Source organism: Brachyistius frenatus, unplaced genomic scaffold (assembly GCF_029030835.1).
Source record: "Brachyistius frenatus isolate BFR_SWC_R1_liver_20210118 unplaced genomic scaffold, ASM2903083v1 Contig_18, whole genome shotgun sequence".
Lineage (NCBI taxonomy): Eukaryota > Metazoa > Chordata > Actinopteri > Embiotocidae > Brachyistius > Brachyistius frenatus.
The window spans coordinates 4,434,703-4,456,792 of record NW_027210617.1 but is presented as its reverse complement, the minus strand read 5'-3'; the positions used below and the strand labels follow the sequence as shown (position 1 = coordinate 4,456,792).

At 43.0% G+C, this 22,090-nt stretch overlaps 1 protein-coding gene across 2 annotated transcripts in view; it reads right to left on the bottom strand.

Annotated features, from left to right (window-relative positions):
* LOC138618914 (uncharacterized protein C1orf21 homolog) overlaps positions 1–22,090 on the bottom strand; it is a 29,358-nt gene that overhangs the window by 6,210 nt on the left and 1,058 nt on the right. Inside the window, exons 2-4 of one of the 2 annotated variants that reach the window (XM_069695006.1) lie at positions 21,315–21,416; positions 9,072–9,201; positions 36–121 (exon numbers count right to left, since the gene is read on the bottom strand). In XM_069695006.1, coding sequence (XP_069551107.1) covers positions 36–121; positions 9,072–9,162 — 177 coding nt within the window. In that variant the 5' untranslated portion in view covers positions 9,163–9,201; positions 21,315–21,416. The remainder of the gene's footprint in view (positions 1–35; positions 122–9,071; positions 9,202–21,314; positions 21,417–22,090) is intronic. The other variant, XM_069695005.1, reaches the window with a different exon arrangement.

The window sequence follows — 22,090 nt, the reverse complement described above, 5'->3', positions numbered from 1 at the left end:
GTGTGTGTGTGTGTGTGTGTGTGTGTGTGTCTCACCAGGTTCTCCTGGTTGCGTGCATTCACTCTGTTTTCATCCCCTCTCATGTACTTCACCTCCTCCACTCCCTTCATCTTGTATTCATCTGAGAAGAGAGAAATTTGCAGAGAGAGGAGGAAATTATTAAAGGAGATAAAAAAATAAAATAAAATAAAATAAAAAAGACTGAAAGGAAACAAACAATAACATATATTCATTCGTCTCCTACAAAGAAACACTGACCAAAATTATTTTTATCCGTCCTGGTCTATATTATTTGAAAGGCCAGAATAATAGAACCACCCAGTACTCTCACTGTATTACATTAACATGACTGGTGACTATTCCATCGATTCCATTTCTAATTTGTCAGAGGTAATCTGATAACCAAGATCTGACGCAGCGCTTTAGAAAGCAGACACGACAGCTGAGGTATAAGTAGGAGGATACGAGTCATCTCCTTTCCATTTCAGCTACGGCAGCTCATCTGAGAAAGCTACAACCGAGAGACAGCGAGAGGGAATACATGTGTAGCGTGTACGTGAAATACGAGAGGAGAGAGAAGAGACAAGAGGGAAGGAAAGAAGAGGAAGAGTGTACAGATAAGAAGGAGCAGAGCTGGAGGGGATTAAACATCAGTTGAACAGCCTCTAGGCTACATGGACAATTTAGACAGTTAAGACAGGCTCAGTGGCAGTGGGAGAGGTAACACTTCCGCACGGCGCAGCCACCACACCCAGTACTAAAATAATAGGACAATAAACCTGGCATTACGCATGTCGTACTGATACAGGGTTACACATATTACTGTCTCAATCCCATATAATTAACCTAAGAATAGCTCAAATACATCCAGATTCATAACCAGAAGATCTGTCAGGTCACAGAAGTGAAATGTGTAACTGGTTGTCCTGCATTATTCAGGACAAACAGATGTTACATTTACCATAAGCAAACTAATTATAACACTTGATTGTCATCAAGATTGTAGGGCATATCTTTGTCCAAAAAGAAATATCATAGTGATTTAACATGCAGATATTACTACAACATTAATCTTAGGATACACTCTGAGCCTGACATCTTCTACTAACATCACAACAACATTGCTTTTCCCCTCCGGGTTAAACTGTATGCTACAATGAGTCATGCTGATTATTTTACAATTATCCAACAAAGTGGCAACCAGTCAAGTTCAGACTCAATTAATAATGAAGACTTTGAAGGAATTTAGCCGATAAAGTTGTAGCCATGACAGTAGACGATCCTTGAAATATAGATGTTGCTGCAAAGAACCTACAAATTCTAAAACGTGGATCTTCACACACATCTTGACAGCACAACACGATTTATACATAAGCACAGTTTCAAGGTAAACACCAAAAATTCAGTCTCTGACCAAATGTGAAATATGGTCACAATCTCGCCCTCTGTTCCCGAGTTATGGCCAGAAAAGTGTTTTTACAGAACACTATCCTGTCACAGCAAAACTGACCTTTGGTCTTTTGGATTTTCAATTTCATCACTTCATTATCTTATTCTATTAAACATTTGTGTGAAACTTTGTCATAATTAGTCTATCAATTCTTGACTTATGGCCATTAATGTGTTTCTGAACAACAATATATAATCAGTTCATTTTGATAAAAAATTAAGAGACTCTTATTTTGACCAAACATACCATCAAATATTCAAAAATATTTAACCTACAATTTTAAAAAACAGAAAACTTAAGGAACTGCTCACTATTGAGAAGGTCTGTACTGATCAGAGGCAATTACAACTGTTAGAAACCACACCCTCATTTACGATGAACTATATATAAAAAAATAAATACAGTCCGCTATATTGTAAATTGGAAACACATCTGAACAACTATTTCAGCACTAATGGCTCACAAAAGACCTCCAGTGGTGCTCATACCACGATATCATCATAAATCTGACTATGATATTAAATGATGTGATGTCTAAAAACTCCACCTACAGCATGTTGACATAAGACTGAACCCCACCTAACCTTGAGTACAACAATATAAGCACAGAGGCATTTTGGCTGACTACCTGATTGTTGGATATTAAACTGATGAAGCAGCCGAGAAGCTGAGGAATACATACATACAGATGCAGAGCAGTCTGCTTTATCTGTAGCACACTCTGTATTTTTGCCCTCGCTCTATCAGCAGTGACTCTGTCTGTCGGTTTATCCGAGTGTCTGTCTGCGCTCCTTTGTACCCAGCTGAAAGGTTCAACCCTTCCTCCGCTCGGCTGCTCACAATCGGCCCGCACCTGGATCACCTGTGTGTTTGCAGTATGTGTGTGTGTGTGTGTGTGTGTGTGTGTGTGTGTGTGTGTGTGTGTGTGTGTGTGTGTGTGTGTGTGTGTGTGTGTGCGTAACATCACCTGGAGTCTCTACATCTCACACGTGTGTCACTGTAGAGCCAAACATGGCCTGCAATTGTCAGATAACCACCATTTATTTTAAATAATTTGAGGGGGGGAAAAAAACAAGGAGGGAAGCTGGCAGAGATTAAGAGAAAGAAATGCCGACTACCTTTCTGCTGTTTGTCTCAGGAATGTAAACGAGTCAGAGCACAGCGGCTCCTGTCTCAACACGCAGACACGTGCACGAACAGTTTTCTAACACAGCACAGGCTCACCCAGCTTAGATGTGCTCTGTAAACACACAGTTCCACGGCAGGAAACAGAATTAGGAGCCATTTCCTCTGCTGTCCTGCATTGTAAAGGGGTAATCCACATAAATTTCAAGCTATAAAATCTGTATTTTAAGGTGGATAAAGATGAATAGAAGGGGTAAAATTAGCTGCTGCTGCCTGCCGGGTACTTAAATAGATCTAAATGCACAATTTCAAGCAGGAATTGAGGGAAATGTCATTATGTAATTTGGGTGAGCTGCAGCCTGACAGGTTAAATTGTGTGAATGTTCTGCTCCTGTCACCGGATCATCACCAAGCTTAATGTGATGGTTATAGATCAAAGTGACCCAGCTTACACCAATCAAGACTCATCACATCACAGACTTTCCTTCAGTTTAGATAGGAGCAAAATCCGGTCATGCTATGTACGTGGTGTGTGTGTGTGTGTGTGTGTGTGTGTGTGTGTGTGTGTGTGCGTGTGTGTGGCAGTCATTGTCACAAGAGATGACAAGGGTGTTTCGTCACGCCGATGCTGGGCTCGCCTTGGGTGAGAGGGAGGGAAACCGTCGGAGAGAGGAGAGATGAAAGGGAAGAACTATTTTGAGAAGCCGTGATTTTTGTGATGTGGACATCTTTCTCATCTCTGATTAGAGACCGCGGCTCTGCGCTGACCTGAAGGTACCAACAGTCACTGTGTGTGCACGAGGGCGTGTGCATGTGCGCACGAGTGTGTTTCTATTTCAGATGAGGTCGTGTCTTTGAATCAGTCCGTTTGTCGTTTGATGCAAGCGCAGCGTTTGTATGGGTGTGAGTCATTTAAATAGCCTTTTTTGGGCAAGTGTACATGTGTGAGTGACTGAGTGTGTGTTTGTGGTCCCACTGCTCTGGCTGTCCTGCCTGGCCTGTGGCTAAGTCACTCTGTCCTTCCTGCTGCGTGTCCTCCCTCTGGCCAGTCTGGCTCGAGGCCATCCCGAGCCTGGTCATGACATTTACACCTGAACACAAAGTCTCATCTCTAACACACACACACACACACACACACACACACACACACACACACACACACACACACACACACACACACACACACACACACACACACACACACACACACACACATACATCTCCATCAAGTGGGAATCACTGTGGATAATATTTTGTACAAAGATGAATGTCATGCCTTTTGCTGGCGGGTATGAAATGATAAAAAGCGGGAACAGAATAATCAGAAACCTGCAGTGCTAACTCAAAACAAATAAGAAAATATTAAAATTAAGCCATTTGAAATTTCTGCTGATCCTCTGAGTTACTATGGACCTGCTGAAGACAGCCGACTAATGTAGAAATATGTATCATATAATTAAATCATAGGTTTTCTGGTGCTACTGATTGATTATTAACATATCTCTCCTGGTCTTTTATGAGGCCACATAAGAATAAATTATACATTACATATTCATGCAAAACACCCCTCAACATTCATTGACCATACAGGAGCAGTCGTCTCATCAGCTGAATGTGACTGCTAACAAAGCTCTGCTAACTGTGACAAAAACGAGCGGGCAATAAGGCCCTAAAATTATTTTTCAGAGTTGGGGGAAGGTGGGGCACATCCTCGCTAGACAACCTTACATGCATGTCTTTGGATGATGGGGAGGAAGCTGGAGCACCCGGAGAACACCCATGCAAGCAAAGGGAGAACATGCAAACCCAAGCTGAACCCAGAACCTTCCGTCTGTGAGGCGACAGTGCTAACCACTGCACCACCGTGCCCACCCTCACTATGAATAAAAGAATTTTCACAATCATATTAAATATAATGCCGATATTATTGTGTACAATAACATGGCACATCCCTGCTTCTTCACTAAAAAAAAGGCGCTGGAGTGGTCGCATTTAGAAAGCTTTTATTGAAGCAACAACAGCAGGAAAGGTTCAGTTTCCACCAGCAATGATATGCATTAAGTTAGTAATCTGTGTTAGCTGTGATGCGTCTGAAAACTATCAGTGAACAGTAAAATGAGGCGGCTATCTGAAAGTATACACAGGAGACAGACATGACAGTAACACTGATAAGTGCAGTCAGACTTTACGACCAGTGATGTCTGTCTGGTCATATGTCAACTTCAGTTCTATTTTTTTGATAAAGCCAGTTTGAGCTCGTCTCTAATGAAATTCATCAGCTCATGTCGCACACTTTCAATGTTATCAAAACTTCAGATTACATGAATCTGAGGACACCCTTTAATAATTGACGAGTATGGCTTCAATCAAATTTAATGTTTAATTTGCATACATTTTGGGGCCTGCTGGAACACAGACAGATTACGCCTTATTATGAAGCCGAGCATCTGCTCTGTGACGGTGACGAGGTTACACATAGAGGATGTTATCATGGACTGACTTGCTTTTGGATGCATCTGTGAATTGAACCGATTCATTCAGTAAGGAACAGACAACACATGGTGGTGATTTCAGGACTTGTTCTTTTCAGTGATCTTAAATGTGCCGACAGATTTCAGAGAACTTCTATCCTCATTGACAATGGACAGACAGAGTTTTCCCCTGTTCATATGAAGACGGGAAATTATTCCTATAATGCTAGCAGTGCACAGAAACAGAAAAGAGTCATGTGCCGGGTTCATAATAACATGAAGCAGTTCTAGTCAGGTGAGGTCATTAAGAATATTCAGACACATCAATGTGCCTGTGCATTTGCCAATATGTATTTAAAGATGCATATATAATTATTGCATTGTCATATAGCAGCCTGTGCATGACTGCATGCGTTGGTTAATTTAATTTGTTGTCTTTTTAGTCCCCTCCACTGACGAAAAGTTGAACGTATGTGTTTCATCTTTTCTTCTTTAAACTAGGGTTAACCCACTGGACACTAATACTCTTTTCCATGAAGATCCTGCTCCACACTCACACCTGGAAGCTGCCCAGTACAACCCCAGTTTTAACCTCAGCCAGCTCCTGAAGCAGCTCCACTGGAGCAGCTGAGTCGCCTTGTTAAAGGGCACTTCAGCAGTGATAATGAGGGACATCAAGGGCTGCTCTCACCTCCTGGTGCCAAATTTATCCTGCCAGCTCGGGGATTGAACTGGTGACCTTCGGGTCAACAGCTTGCTTCTCTTATTTCTGTCTACTGCCCCAAAGAGGAATTGTTTTTACTCGCCATACAGCTTTCACAAAAACGGTATTTGTTGGGAGTTTGGGTTGTCATTCAGAGTTTATGTTCCTTGAGGGAGAATTCTCTGAAATCCAACGTCACAAAAACTTAATTCGAGGACGTAGTTGTTCTCTTGAGCTCTTTTTCAATTGTGTGAGATAATATGTTCGTGGTCTGACTTCTCATTTAGCAGTATGATAAAGAAAGCTAAGTATGACTGAAATGCCTGCATTTCTTTGAAGCACGAATAAAACAATCAGTTAAGAGCAATGCTGTTTGACTCCCTGCAACCTTAAACATTACAGTATCAGCAATCCAAATAGTAAATCTGATCTGTCTTACAATTTTCTCTGCATGATACACAGAGTGAGAAGGACAGACTATCAAACCACTCAGCTGCTTCATCCTCGTAACAAGGCACAATTAAACAGGGAAATCTGCATGCCATTTTATTTTTGGTTTTTTTTTTAAATAGGGAGCCACATTTGCAATCATAAACACATGCAGAACTACATGTCTATCTACTACTACTACCGTCTCTGCTCCGATCTCCTCTCACTGGGATTATCACAGACATCAATGTTGTGGAGAGTGTTGCTATTTTTCCCTTTTCGTCCTTCAGTGTTTGTGTAATGGAGCTCAGCCTTTTCCGGTTATTGTGCGAGAGCGACCGAGAGTTGGGGGAGGGGAGGGGAGGGGAGGTTAGGGTTAGTGGCCGGAGTCTGATGGAGTGGGCAGCCCGAATATCTGGGACACACACACACACACACACACACACACACACACACACACACACACACACACACACACACACACACACACACACACACACACAAGGACAGACTGACTGGCAGACAATCTGTTGGAGGCGGATCAGTGTGAGCAAGAGGATGGCTCACTGTCGAGCTAAACACTGATACATGACACACACCAACAGACACAAATGCAAACAAACTGACACACAGTCCACTGCGGGTAAACGTATGTATGTAGGCAAAGCGGGCGGACCGACCAATCTTTACCGCCTCAATCAGGAGAAGTAAACCTGATGCAGTGAGCCAGTTCGACTGGGGTTGGAAAGGGCAATGAGTCAAGTGGGAAAGAATGACTACACAGTTTGTGTCAATGCTGTGAAGTTAGAAAGCTAGATGTAAAAAAGAAGCAAAGATAAGAGTGGGCAAGGATAAGATGAATAGGAAAGAAGGGGTGAGACAGGAGATGCTATTAGGGGTAGTGGCCTGGGATCACTAATCCACACTATCCAGGTCACTTCCATCTTCCATCTCCCAGTACACACTTGCAGACAAGCTCAAATAGTCGCCTATCCCAGCCTCCACCACTCTGGATTCCCCTTTAACCAATTGACAGCAAGACGAGGGGGCTGGATGGGAGAATGAGGGAGGAAGGGATGTGAAAGGACACAAGGTTCTGACCCAGTGTTGTGCCAGAGAAGAGAGGAAGGAGCTCGAGAGAAGAAACACTGGGAGACGAAGGCAGGAAGAGAGGAGGGAGGGACGTGGGTGTCGAGACCCAAAATAGTGTGACAGAGAGAACGAGGAAGAGAGGAATGGGGCCTTGAGCAGGGGAAGGGAAGAGGGGATCTAAAGGAGACGGAGAAATCGAGGAGAAGGAGGAAGGAAAAAAAAAAAAAAAAAAAAGAAACAGCAGTGTCAACCCACGTCACTCTCCCTTCCTCTCTCAAGGAAAATGCTCCACTCCTCCCATCGCTCCCTCTCATCTCCTGACCCGCTCTGCTGCTCCTTAAAAGACGAGGAGGGAACGAAGACGCGAGTGCGAGGCAATCAGAGAGGAGAGGCGAGGAATTGAAGGGACCGGAAAAGAGCAGGAAGTCGAAGAGAGGGCGCTGAGAGAGGGTGAAGAGGAGGGAGACAAGGATGATGGAGTCAGACGGAGGGGACCTCCTGTCGATCGTCATCTGCCACATCCATCCGCCCGTGTGCAGTTCTACCAGAGTGTTGCTCCTAATTCTTAATCGCCGTTAATCCCTCATCCACCCGTCATCTCTTTCTCTCTGCCGTTCACTTATATTTCCGTCCCTCATTGCCCAACCGTCTGCTGCAGACAGACGAAGCCAAGGCTACAACTAACATTTACGTTCATCACTGATAATTCTGCCCGTTATTTTTCAATTAATCAAAACTATTAGATCAAGGACCGCTTGCCTAAAGGGAGTTGTCATTTTTCACATTCATGGGAGCAAATGAGGACTGAGTGTCTTGATAGTCACGATGTTATGCTTACAGTCTATATTTTGATATAGAAAAACTAATTTTTAAATAGATGAACGACAGCTTCAGTTTTGTTTCATGACTGACCTTGAAAAACGTATAAATCACTGTTCCCAAGCGTTTTGTCTCACGACCCAAAGCAGTCTTCTCGTGACCTCTTGTGACTCATGTCAGAGGTTGTCTGATTTGTGCAAACAGTGACGTTCCCAATATTTCTGTTAAATTGAATTGTTTCGAGGCCTTTAGTTCTCTTCTTTCTTGCTCAAGATAAATCAAATCAAAGAGTTAGGATCCTCAGACTGATCTTCCAGTCATTGTTTGAAAACTAATAAGGTATCTGTTCATGAACTTCAGATTTTAATGACTTATTGAAATGTTTAAAGGGGTACTCCAGCACAATGGGACTGCACTTCCATAATGATGGGTCACTCACAAGAGACAGAACTTAAAAAGAGTCTAAAGCAGTTTAGGGTCAAACTCCAGAAACACAATTCCACATTTCCCACAATGCACCTCAGTTGTGTCTTTCATTAGAACCCCCTGCATCCCTTACATTGGAAAACTTCCTCCAGAGCCACAATACAAGTAGTACTCAAACTATACCTGTACCTCATCATCACACCTCTCTAGTCACACCCCTCCTCACCTTTATGTTTCTATTGCTCTCAGTCTCTCTCTGTCTTCTTCCAAAGACTAAAGCATTAAGAACATAAAGGACACAAGTGAACACCACCGTCTCGCTTACTAGTTACTTCCTCTCTCTTATGTGAACTGTCAACACCGCTGACTCCAATAAAACTGGCGGTGTTGACTGTAATCGTCTCAAATGGAGCGCTTAAGACTCTGCCCTGAAAATATTTTCTCTTCGTTATAGCTCATAGTCCTCGGGGCAGACAAGGCAATGGGTCTACGCTGAGCAATTAACTGAGTGAAATGGAGCTGTGGAGATTTTATTGACATCCGTGTGTGAACTGACCAGTGAAGAGGTCTCCATTGCTGTAGGCCTTGCCGCGTCCCTCCTCATCGTTGGGCACGGCCGACACCTGCTTGGCCGAGGTGCAGCCCATGGCCTCACACTCTGAAAGATCTCCTCATCGCACTCTCACCTGGGCAAGGACAGAGAGAAGAAATTCTAAATTCATAATGAACACAATTAAATTAACGACACTGCTGTTCTGGTTTTACACTGCTATTTATAGATATCACCTCTTAAAAGTACTCTATGGTATTGGGGACTTACGATCAATGTAAAATATGTTTTCTCATTTAACAGCTTTTGAGATTTGCTTTCCGTCAAAAAAGATACTTAGATATACAGATCTGGTGGTGCTAAGATTTGAAGTTTAAACAGAGTGGGCTTTATAAATATATTTAGCTAAATTTTGGCCATCCTCTATATACTGTATATCTGTTGCACATGTTGCAGATTATTACTTCAACCTTGTAAAAGTTCATTTTTAGGGCTAAACATAACATGTGGTGAGCAGAAGCAGCGGGGGAGGGGGGGGCAACGAGTAGATAAACAACATGACCTGTTTGAAATACGGCTGGAATATGTCATTCTTCTCATTTAATTAATGTATCCATACACTGCTGAGGGATGATGAATATTTTTCATTTATTATGCATTGATTATTTTAATGATTAATGAATTAATTATCTTTAAACATAAAAGCATCAGGACTAATTCTCTTCAAATATTCAAAGATGAACAAAATAAACAGAGCTGAGGATTCGATGGCACAGTATAAAATGAAACTAGAATTACCGCCTTGCAGTTGTATGTCTCCGCCAACTAGTCAAGTTGCAGTTCACATTCATAAACGTTTAGACTCACATAATATAGGCTATGTAGTGAAGACTTTGAAGGAATTCGTAATGTGTTCACATTTCTGGCCCATAAAGCTGATTGACAGTAATCAATTCCTCACAGATCGTGGACACCCAAGATTAGTGTCAACAATTTAGTATCTGACCAAATGTGAAATGTGGTCACAATCTCCCCTTCTCTTTATTGTCGTCATGATGTTGAAAAAGAGCCAGAAAAGTGTTTTTTTTTTACAGAACATTATGATGCCACAGTGAAGTTGACATTTGACACTTTGGATATAAAATGTCACCACTTCATCGTTTTATCCTAGACATGTGTCTGAAACATAGTCATAGTTAGCATTTAATTCTGGACATACGTGGTTTATGAGGTCACAGTGACCTTTGACCACCAAAATTTGAACAATTTATCCTCGAGTCCAAGGGAACCTTTGTGCCAAATTTGAAGAATGTTCCTTAAAGTTATTATGATACTCTTAGGAAAAAGCCTACCTGCATAGGGCAATTTGTGTATTTACAAAATTGACTTGGCAAACATGTTGGCAAAACATTGCCTTTACTCATTGAGCAGACACAAAGCAACATTAGAATTCATTTGGAGTCGTATTTCTGGCCACCTGGTTTCCGCCAGTTAATCTAATATTCACGCCCATTTTAGCTCCATCACCTGCTGAGGGGAGTATCTAACTCTTTAGCTGCCACATGCTAAATTAATGCCAAACGTTGTTCACCAGCTGTGTGCTAGCTTTGTCTGGTGTTTGGCGTGGAGCAGGAAGTGTAAAATGGATTTTTAGTGGAAATACTCTGTCTTCTGTGGATGTAAAGTTAATGACAGCAGCAGTGTGACTGAACCAAAAGAGTGAAGTGGCTGAAACAATGAGCTGAAATGTGCTAACATGGTGGGAACTGCAGCTGCATCACTACAAGTGACACCTTTCACATTATGTGTAATTATTTAATTGACTGTTGATATAAAAATATTGATCAGTGAAGCCGTAAAATGATCATTAATCACCGATAAGTTTCTGTAAGCCGTCTCATCATTTTAACTTCACGTTGAAGCTTTTGGTTAGGAATTAAATAAACACTCCGAAATCATTCAGAAAAGATGAAAGTAGAAACCCTCCCGCGGAGCAGGACAGCTGACACAAAGCTGCGAACGTCACTGTCAGTCAATCTCGCACTCTGTCATGGGAGGCCTCACACAATGTCAGACACATTACATTGAGGGCAGTCTCCATGTCACTCACACATGCCATATCCTGTCATTGACAGAGCCCATCTGACTGCTGCCAGAAACAAAAATGCACGTACACACACACACAGACACAGACAGATGCAGCCGATGATTACCCATCACCCAAATTAAATCTGATGCACCAGCACACAAGTGAGAGGAGGAGGAGCATTGGATGAAGGACAGGCTTTATGAAGTGGCAGGAAAACACTGAAGAGAGAGAAAAAGACAACGGAAAAGAGGAAGTAGGTGGGTTGAGACAAAAGGGGGGAGCAAGGGGGGCGCAAGGGTGAAGGAAAGGATAGACAGAAGGTGGGATAGAAAAAAAGGCCACAGAGAAAAAGATGAGCACAGAGCTTCAAAAGAGCACCGCCTGCCCTTCCTCCCTCCTTCAGAGCGTTTGAAGTTGACAGGAGGCCCGTGTTCACTGCTGTGTTTAGGCTGCGGCCAACCAGCCTCCATCACCCTGGAGGCGACACAAAGCAGCAGGTGTACAGGGTGCAGGGAGTGGTGGTCCGTGTGTGCCGGTACTGAATGTCTTACCTTTAGGGATGGTTGTGACCATGTTATTGTGTCTGTGTATTGGAAGGTCCTTTTTACAAAATGTGCTGCCATGTCGCAGAAAAAAACAGAACACGTGAAACTACTGCTGTAAAACAAATCCTGTTTTGCTTTGACAAAAACCTTACATGAAAAACCTTATCATCATAGTTGTGGCCAACATAATTAATTTGCCAGGTGCTAAGAGATCTGGAAATGCATTACAGAACTGCGAGGAAGTCCCAAGAGGCAAGCGACTACAGCAATCAGATGAGCAGTAACATTTTTCAGGACACACTAACCGTTTTATCAATGTAACAGATACTGAAGGCGTTTCAGGTGAGCTAACTTTAAGTTTTACCTTCAAGTAAGGTGTTTTAAGGTGTTGATTGAACTGTGTAATCATTTCAGAGGCTGCAGTATTTAAAGGGAAAATGTTACATTTTTGATCACATAAAACTAACTGTTGTACGTTCCTGAAATTAATGGAAAAAATAAAATTCTGTATTATGTCAAGTTTACGAGTCATAGTTTGTGAGCTGGTGAGGAGTGTGTTCAGTACACCATGAGGAGATTCACACTTTCCCAGCTCTATAGGTGAAAAGGCATTAACCTCTGGAGCCTTAGCAGAGCTTTCACATGAATTTGTCAAAGGGCTCGCAGGCGAGAAGGAGTTGTGCCTGGGGGGCATGAATGAAGACACGCACGTATGCGCGCGCACACCCGCAAGCACGCAAGCTTGGGATTAGTGTCAGTGTGTGCAGCTGTGTGTGGTGTCACCTGTGGCCTGAGCACGAGTCCTGGACTACAGAGCAGCTTATCAGCCTGTTCCAGGCCGCCGAGGACACCTCTCACTCCGACTACCGCTCTGGAACAACTCAATTATGTCTCTCTCACACACACACACACACACACACACACTCATAAACCCATGATGACGTGCACAGCTGGAAGATCTTAATACAGTCTGAGGCACGTTGTCGTAAAGACACAGAAATAATCTCATCTGACATAATCTGTTTCTTGACAAGAGCCACATACAGTAAATGAGAATTGTGCACCGAGCAGTACGAGGTGTGTGTGTGTGTGTGTGTGTGTGTGTGTGTGTGTGTGTGTGTGTGTGTGTGTGTGTGTGTGTGTGTGTGTGTGTGTGTGTGTGTGTGTGTGCGTGCGCGCATGCGACTGTCTCTCTGCCACCAGGGTGCATTTTACCTGTCAGAGAGTCACAGCACACTGAGAAAAAGAGGCCAGAGAGAGCTACAGAGACAGAAAAAGAAGGAGAAAAAGGTGAATAAAGCCAACGAAAGAGAGGATGCAGCTCGGGAACCGTCAAGCGGGTCTACACTGTGGTCTATTAATGAGGAACTGAAGGGAACATTAGATTAGCAAAGCACAGAAACTCCCCTCAGCAGACCTCTGGAGGAAGTGTATTGAGAAATGTGGGAAGACTTGATAGATTTTAAGTTTCACAGGGTCTCTGGTGTGTGGGCAGCATCAATTTGAAGGGCTGTGATTTGTGTGTATTGAAACATCAAATTGTGAGTAGGAGCAGACTAAAAATAGGCAAGCAGTCCCAGAGCCATTGTTGTGTGCAAGGATGATGCTTGGCTTTGTGGATCTGTAAGCCAAGCAGCTATTACTTGGTTTATACGAATCGGCTACAGCTAGTAGGCAGACCATTACAAAGCCAAATACACCTATAAATAAATACCAGGGAGGCCTATAAAGGGCAAAGGATTCAATAATGACACAACACTCAGTTGTTTGTTGAAATTCAAGCAGTCAAAACATGTTCTGCAAGAAATCTGGTTTTCCCAGAAGCATCAAAAAACAAAATCAACTGAGGGTTTTATGGGTGAAGGGTTGGCTGATGCACACACTGCTGATTTTAGTAGGTTTCTTTCAAGACCATCCAGTGTTTTATTTCCACAAAAACATGAACATTTAGTTCTTTAAAATGCAGTTTTGCTTCAGTGGAAGCCAAGCGGCAACCAACAGTAACGTCACCCGTTGGTTTGTGATCAGCCATTCTGAAGTGTTGAGTCGAGTTTCGGCGGTCACCAGCTTGCTATCTCGGTGCCAGAAGGGACCATATTTGGATGATCTCGGGAGGAGCGGGCTGTGGCTCGGACTCACTCTGATTGGAAACCCTAGGACACTAAACCACGCCCACCTATAGTGCAAACCTTAATGCACCAGAGGCCTGTCAATCAACCAGCTCGCCCCCAAATAATACTGCTTTTTGAGACCTAAATTCTAACCAATGATGATGATAAATGTGATTATTTTCAGATGTACCACCGGGGGAGAGCCGGGACTGCAGATAACAACACCAAAATAACTCGTGGAAAAAAACTGTATTGGCTTTGTATTTCATTGGAGAAGTTGAATGGTAGTCTATGAAGCCGGAGCCTTATTGGAGCCAACCACTAGCAGCCCTCTGTGGTAATGCAGTTTAAGGCATTTACGAATTGGCCTCATATTTCAGACCTGGAAGCTACATCCACTTTTATATACAGTTTGTGGTAGAAGCCCTAAATGTTCAACAATATTACCAGAGTGAAAAATAAAAACTTTTGACATTCAAAATTGTGTTTATTTTCTTGACTTTTGTCAAATGTTGGCTTGTTTTTTTGTTTCAGGATTTAGCCTGCCTGATGTTTCAGACTCAAAATCACTGTGTGAATATGCGGGTCTGGGAACCCAACATGGGTACTTGTTTCCAGTAGTCACCGCTTAATGGCCGTAAACCTAGTGTTAATTTTGAAACCTTTGGAGCAGCCTTTAACCAATCAGCATTCAACACTATATGCATTGAAACCAGACGAAACTCTACAACAGCTGTAACTACAACGTGGCAAACCTTAACGTGAAAGCCGTTTCCAGACTACAATCACAGTAATGAAAACTGAATCAGGCTGGTATTATCCCTTTGGGCCTCTAAAAGTTCTTCAAATGAAACAGTCAAAATGGAGAAAATTACTTTTTGATTGAGCGTCTTACATTGCAGACACATGCACCAAATACACACAGCTTTGTATTAAATAGTTTACAAGCAAAAAAAAAAAATCCACTGCAATAAAGAAGACTTAAGGACCAGGATATTCTAGTGTGCCAGTGTCGAAGACTTGTTTGCATCCTCCTACTCTTTTTGCATGTGTTTCACTACAATGAGATCAGTGCACACTTTTAGCCCTGGCGACCCTAGCAGCACTGAGCCACTCTGTGCCACATGTAAGACCACAGCGGGGCGTTGCTCAGTGTTGATTCAACCCACAGGACAGCTGGACTGAGCTGCTCTGAAGTCGTCTCCTCCTGCAGACAGTGAAGTGTGTCAATGGGACAAGCTTAGTCTGGCGAGTCAGCGAGGACACTCACACCAGCCATCTCCCCGTCTCTCACACACACACACACACACACACACACACACACACACACACACACACACACACACACACACACACACACACACACACACACACACACACACACACACATAGCCAACATGATCTGAGAAACATCCTGCGTGTGTGAAACGGATAAAAGTTCTTAATTCTTACTGGCACAGAACCACCTCAGCCACTCGCTCCAGATGCTTAACATTCAACAAGGGTACACTTGCCAAGGCAAAGTAGTAACCCAATTTAAAGATAAAAGTGTGTCATGATGTCACCAGCAGGTCTTGCATCATATCTAGCTAAACTTACACCAGATTTGGCACAGAGCCGTGTGTCAGTGTTTCACCTCGTAAGCAATCTTCAGCACACCAAAATAATAACACAGAGGTCGGCAAGGCAAAGAGCTCCGACTCCATGTTAAGTTCAAAGGGCACCCATAACACATGGAAAACACCCAAGGGCTTAAAATGAATGTGATTTGGCAAACACAGAGGCTTGCCCATGCCTGCATACCTGGGGGTGAGACGTGACCTGCTCTCAGTTCTGTGAATAAAGCCTCCTTTACAAGTCAGTTTGTCGAAGGAGGAACTCAAAAAGGACTTGTTCAGGGAGATGTGAGCGTACATGCTTGCGTAAACACACACCGTTCACACAGGCTGAGCAGTGTGCAGTTAGTGTAAAGGTTTCTCAAACGCTGGGTTGTGCCAGAGCGAGCGACCATAGAGCCTGAAAAACTGGCTGAACAAAAGTGAAAGACAGGAGAGGCCAAGACTACTTTTTTTTTTGTTTTGGATAGGATTTGCTTCCGTGTTTATTAGTTCCCATCATAAGGCTCCTGTAACAGGAGGGCCAGACTGTAATCAGGAAGTGATCAGCTGTGGCCAAAGCCGCAGGGAGATTCACTACTGCGTAGCAGTTCTCTCAGTGAATCCACCTGTGACAGAGCACAGACTCACCCTCTGCTTCCTCATACTGAGTGCTGAGCCCTACTCTGCTGTCTGGCCTGCTCTACAATAAACTGAAAGGAACTGAGCTGGCCAGTGCTTTACAATGAGCCTTTGGTTCCCTCAGTACAGCAGCACAGAGTTACCCACAGAGCATTTACAAATGCATTAGACAGAATGAGAATTTATAGAGCTTTAACGGAGGAAGAAAGTGGTAGGACACTCGTGTCCTGATGCATCTCATGGTTAGGATAGTTAGTGAATGGCTGCCGAAACAGTAGTTACACTCATTAGATGTACACTATTTGTGCTTTTTTTTTTTTTTTACCACTCTTTTTGAGGTTAATGTTTAATTTCATAAAAATGTACAAAATATTGTGTGAAACATTTGAGAACGGTTGGGAGACATGATTTTATGTTGAAGGCAACAGCAAAGGATCAGCAGTTGTATTGATATGATGAAATACTTTGATTATGAAGTTGATATATTTACTTAATTAAAAAAACCAAAAAAAACACCCAGTTTGACTGTTAAGAATAGGCAGTTATCATCACACATATGTCCAAAAAATATGGGCAAGCAGGAACCGACTAAACTGGGCGCAAAAACAGAAGTCCCCAGCTGGTTACTTCACACTGTATATAAATCGTTTTGAAAGTGAATTTCTTGAAATTTTACAATACCAATACAGTTATATTAAATTCCATGTGTCATTAAAATACACAGACAGAAATTTCTGTTCTTGGCAAGTAGAGCAAAATAACAGACAAATCAACTTACTTCATCACAGTGATGTAAACATTAATCATGAACAAAACAAGGAGTCTTAATTCAGCCATCATGAATTTCCATTATTTATAGCTGTGCTTTTTTCCAACTGTGACATCTCAACATGTCATTTGTGAAAAAGGCCCACCAGTTTCTCAGACCTATTAAGGTTATAGCTGCAACAGTGTGGATGATGTGGTAAGATCTATGAAAGATTTATATGATTTTATGTTACATATATAGACTACAAATACTCCAGTGCAACAGTAGACACTCCTTTCTGACTAACGTAATGAAGGTATTGTTTTGACCTAGCAGAAGTCAGAAAACTGAAAAAAAAAAAAAAAAATCCAGATCCTGTACCTGAAGTTGCTACACGACACTGTGATGGAGAACTGCGTCTGTGTGCTACTGTGTGTCGACCGCGTCTTCGCTGTTTTCTGTGACAGAGCAGAGTTTCAGTATGACTCCTGGGCCAACGCGCCATAATATTTACTCTAGCCAGGCAGCAAATGCTGCAGCTCTCCTCTTGTCCCAGTTTAAGCTCTCCATCAGCCTGACAAGCCCTGGAAAGCCACACACACACACACACACACACACACACACACACACACACACACACACACACACACACACACACACACACACACACACACACACACACAGTAAAGGTTTCTCTCCTCCTGAGTGCGGGTGCTGTTGCTTAAAGTAGTGTACGTCTCCACGCTCTCTATTCACGGTCTGCTGTCGAGCATCTCTCTCCTCCTTCTCGCTGCTGTAATGAGGATGACAAGTGGTCATGGAGGGGGTAATGGACGTGAAAACAGAGGGGGGTGAGGGGTTGGGGGGGGGGGGCGAGGACATACAGGAGCGCCTCTGTTCTGTTAAGTGAAACTGGCCTTGTGACTGACAATGAGAGACACACTGCACATAGCTGAGGCATGTGCTGGTCAAGAAACAAGAGCAGGTCTTAGACACAAAGTTACATGCATATACTTTGGTAAGAAGCCAGTGTTTTTACTCCAGGCCCATAAAAGCCAGTGGAGGTGAAATTTGTATGGTCTGGGCGCCTCCTACCATTTCCTTTCACGACTGTAGCTTACGCAAAGAGAAAAAAATTAGAGGACGAAACAAAGGGTTGAAAGAAGAAAGTGGTGAGGGACACCATTAGCGCTCAACCTCAGAGACCAGCACAGTAGTGTAATTGAAATCTGAGCTGTGCCTTTTGGTACAGGTAGAACCAACCCATACAAAAATGGATTGTTCCACCTAATGTTGGCTAGACCAGAGGATAAAATATTCCCTCTGAGGCCTATTAATGGCCGCCGCTTGCAGCACTGAGTTTTCAAGAGTGAGACATATTCCCTCAAAGAGCAAAAGCCGAGTAGTCATGCCCGTTTTTTTATTCGTTCTGGTAGCACTTTGTTCTGCTGTTTCCAATTGTGACCGGGGTAAAAGCAGGTCAGAGCCTGAGATGACTGATTTCAGGGTGAAGAACAGGAGCAAAAAAGGGTGGAAATGTGACTGAAGGGCTTGAGTGATATCAAAGCGCGACAAGTAATAATACATAGGTAGAATCAGGTGAGTCAGCTGGCTTTCAGTCTACTATGGGTACATTTTGTCCATGTTTGACTTGTATAAATGTTGCAGAGCCCTTCGTATGTTCCTATTTTTGGACTTAACAGTTATTCTCAACAATATTATTTTTCTATCGTGGCTGTCAATTCTCCAAAGTGAAAAGACTGCTGCTAATTGTTGACCTATAAAAAGGTGTTTAGCACTGCAGTTTATGTTTTTACGAGCACTGCTTTTCTATGTTCGACTTTAGTATGCCTCCATGTTCATCACATTTACTGACAGACAGCTGCACGAGTGACAGAGCGAGCCTACTCCAACAGAGCAGCGACACAAGGTCAAACATGTTTATGTTTTCTCGCCCAAATCAATCTGAATTGCGAACAAACCAACCGACAAGCTGGAAAATAAAAGAAGACCCACATCAATATTTATTAAGATTTCCGCAGCTGATGAAAATAAATACCAAATCTCAGCGCAATTGGCAAGCATGCTGCAGGATAATTGGCAAAGCCATCTCGGATGAGTGTCTGTGTGTGAATGAAGCACATTGAAATGTTTGCCTGTTTGAGCCCTTTGCAGAGGAGCTGCAGACGAGCCTGTGCTTCACATCTCAACATGGCCGTGTTCTTTCAGATGCAAACCAGTGCTTTAGTCCGTCTGTCATCGTGTGCAGAGACACACAAACACAAACACACACTGCATCCTCTCAGAGTAGACCCCTCAACAGTTTTCATCCAACCGACACCTAGCACGAGGTCGTTACTATTCACCAGAGGGAAACAGTTGCTGTGCTCGGCAATATGGTTCAAATGAAATCCGAGTGGAAACACTGAAAAAATAAATATCGATTGATTAATACATGCTATGCTGTTCAGCCAAGATGATTAGCCACCCACGATACATACACATCTCTTCTTGTGATGACTTCAGTGATTGAACTCCCTACATTCAGAAAATATGTCATTTGTTCTGTGAAATAAGTGTTAGAAATGTATTCATTTTCATGATGTTAACAGCAAATCGAGGAGGCCACTGCACTGAGGTCAAAGTCAAGCAAGCAGGGCATAAATCTGATAGTATTTTTATAAAAAGGTAATCATTTTGGTCATTTTCTAGCAAGAATGTTGAACATTTGCTGATTCCAGCTTTTTAAATCTGAGAATTTGATGATTTTTTTTGTCATGTTAGATGCTAAAATAAATCTTCTGTAATGGTTATATCACCTCGGGCTCTGGGAAGGTCCTTTTCACTAATTTTTTTTACATTACAAAAACAGTTAAATAAAAAAATGTATCTACTTTATCAATAATGAAAATAATTGTTCATTGCATCATAGAATCCTGATTCAATCACAATATGACTCAGCTGAAAGTCAAAAAACTATAAAACAGTCATCTTCTTTCCTTAGAAAAGAGTAACCAGCATTCATTGCTACAGTGTTGTTTACTTTGTATGTCTAAATCCTGAAAAGTCACGTTACATTTTATCGTGGAGTAAAAGATACTCCACGATAAAATGTAATAAATGTAAAATGTAATACTAAGTTCCTGTTGTGTTCATAACCGCAATGATTAGACTATTAATAGATTAGTTAATCAACGTAAAATGAATGGCTTACTGTTTGATAATTGATAAATCATTTTGAGTTATTTTTTTAATAAAGAAAAAAGCTAAAATTCTCTGACAGCAGCTTCTTGGATGCATCCTTTAGTCCTCTGTGATAAGATTAACATCTTGTGGTTGTGGCCTGTTGGTCAGGACAAAAGACATTTTAAGTTGCACTTTGGTCTTTAGAAAACACTAGTCGACTTTTCTTACAATTTTCTGACATCTCAAAGACCAAACAGTGAACCAAAGCCTGTGAATTATTGTTATTTGTGGCCCTGCTTGTGTACAATATCAACAGAATAAAATGGTGTATGAACCACAGACACGCTGAAAGGTGAAACTAACCTGACACTTCGGTTTGAAAGATACCGGAACTATTCCAGAGGTCGTACATTTGAATTCCTTATTTTATCACCTGGGATTGTAATAAATGCATTAGCTTTTACTGATAGGTTGAACGCTCCATTTGTTTTCTCACATCAGTCCAGCAGTGTTGTCATTATCGAGGAATGGGCCTGCAGAGATCCCCTCAGAAACTTTTATCCAGTGGGGATGGGGCATTGTGTCCCTTCGAAGTCACAGTAGGAATGAGAATAAGCAGCAAGGAAAAAAAAAAAAAAAAAAACTGGAAAGCAAAATCAATACTGCACTCGGTGTCCTTGTCCCATCCCAACTGGACTCTGACCACCAACTGAACTGTAAACACAGTCGGGGACACAGAGGGACGCTGCTTTGTCAAGTGACAGACTAAGCACAGAAAGCACGCATGCAGGCTTCACAGCCAGCGTCTCTGCTGACACAAAAGCAGCGAGAAGCCAGACCAACGGCGGGAATGGCCCTCATCCAATGATCTGCACCTCGACTGCAGCGCACGAACAGACGAGGAATAACAGACCACAGGAGTACGACACGACTGCAGCTTCCCGGTTTAATGCTGCAACATCTCCAGCTTTGAATTATTCTGTCAGGTAGACAAACCGGCCGACCAGCGATGCCCTCAGTCACACCGACAGACACGCTGAACCCAGAGGGATCGTGTTGTGCTTCCCTTGTGCTTTCTGCACTGCACTATAGAGACTTACCTCACCGCACCTGACAGAACGGCCCCGGACGGAGAACACAGTGCCCGCAAAGCAAACACCAACTAGACGCAAGAGACAGTCATGGGAACTCCCTCCCACGCCCACAGACAGAGAAGACATCCTGGTAACCATGGAAACCCTCCTCCTTGCACAGTGACATCATAGGTGTGTTGCATTATGACCCTCGCAAGGAGGCGGGAGGCGCCGGGAGGGGGGGGGTTGGGGAGGCTCACCTGAACCGCTGTTAATCAGCTGAAGGTGAAGAGGCTGCTGGTGGGGCAGGCTGGAGTGGCGGATGATGGCGATGATGATTGAGGAAGAAAGAGGGAGGAGGACTAAGAATAGACGAGAGAGAGAGATAGAGAGAGGAGTGAGGAGGAGTTGGACTCTTGTATTTCAGTCTCTTCTGCTTGCCACCGGAACGAAAAGCCATATGTGAACGCTCACTCACAAACACAAACACACAGACAGACACACACACACACACACACACACTACGCTGTGTGATAAGCAAGTGAGGGAGGGAGAGCGAGGCAGATGGAGGCAGATGGATGAAGATAGACAGATAAATCAAGACTAAAGTAGGGAGGGGGACTTGCAGCATCCACTCCCAGGATTTGCTGGTCATAACCTATATAGCCCTGATGTAAGCTGCTGGTGACACGATGCTCCTTGCCATAATGCGCCGGCCACACCAACATAGTGTCACACCAGGGTGCTGCACAGCAACCTAATGGATGTAATGTTATGATGCTGTTGATCACATGGGGGGAATCTATCCACTCTGGCTAATGACCATATGGCACGTTTAAAGGCAGCAGCCAGGAAGGCAGTTGGGAACTTATCGAGTCCCTGTGGTTGATGCAGTGTGGATAATACTTGCTGAGGAAGTGGGAAGTGAAGGATCCATTTGAAATAGACTCAGTGAGTTTTGGCTATTGGGCAGCAAATGAGCCTGCATATGAAATCTAACTGTGGTTGCTGTGTTAATGTCATCCAGCAGCTCCTG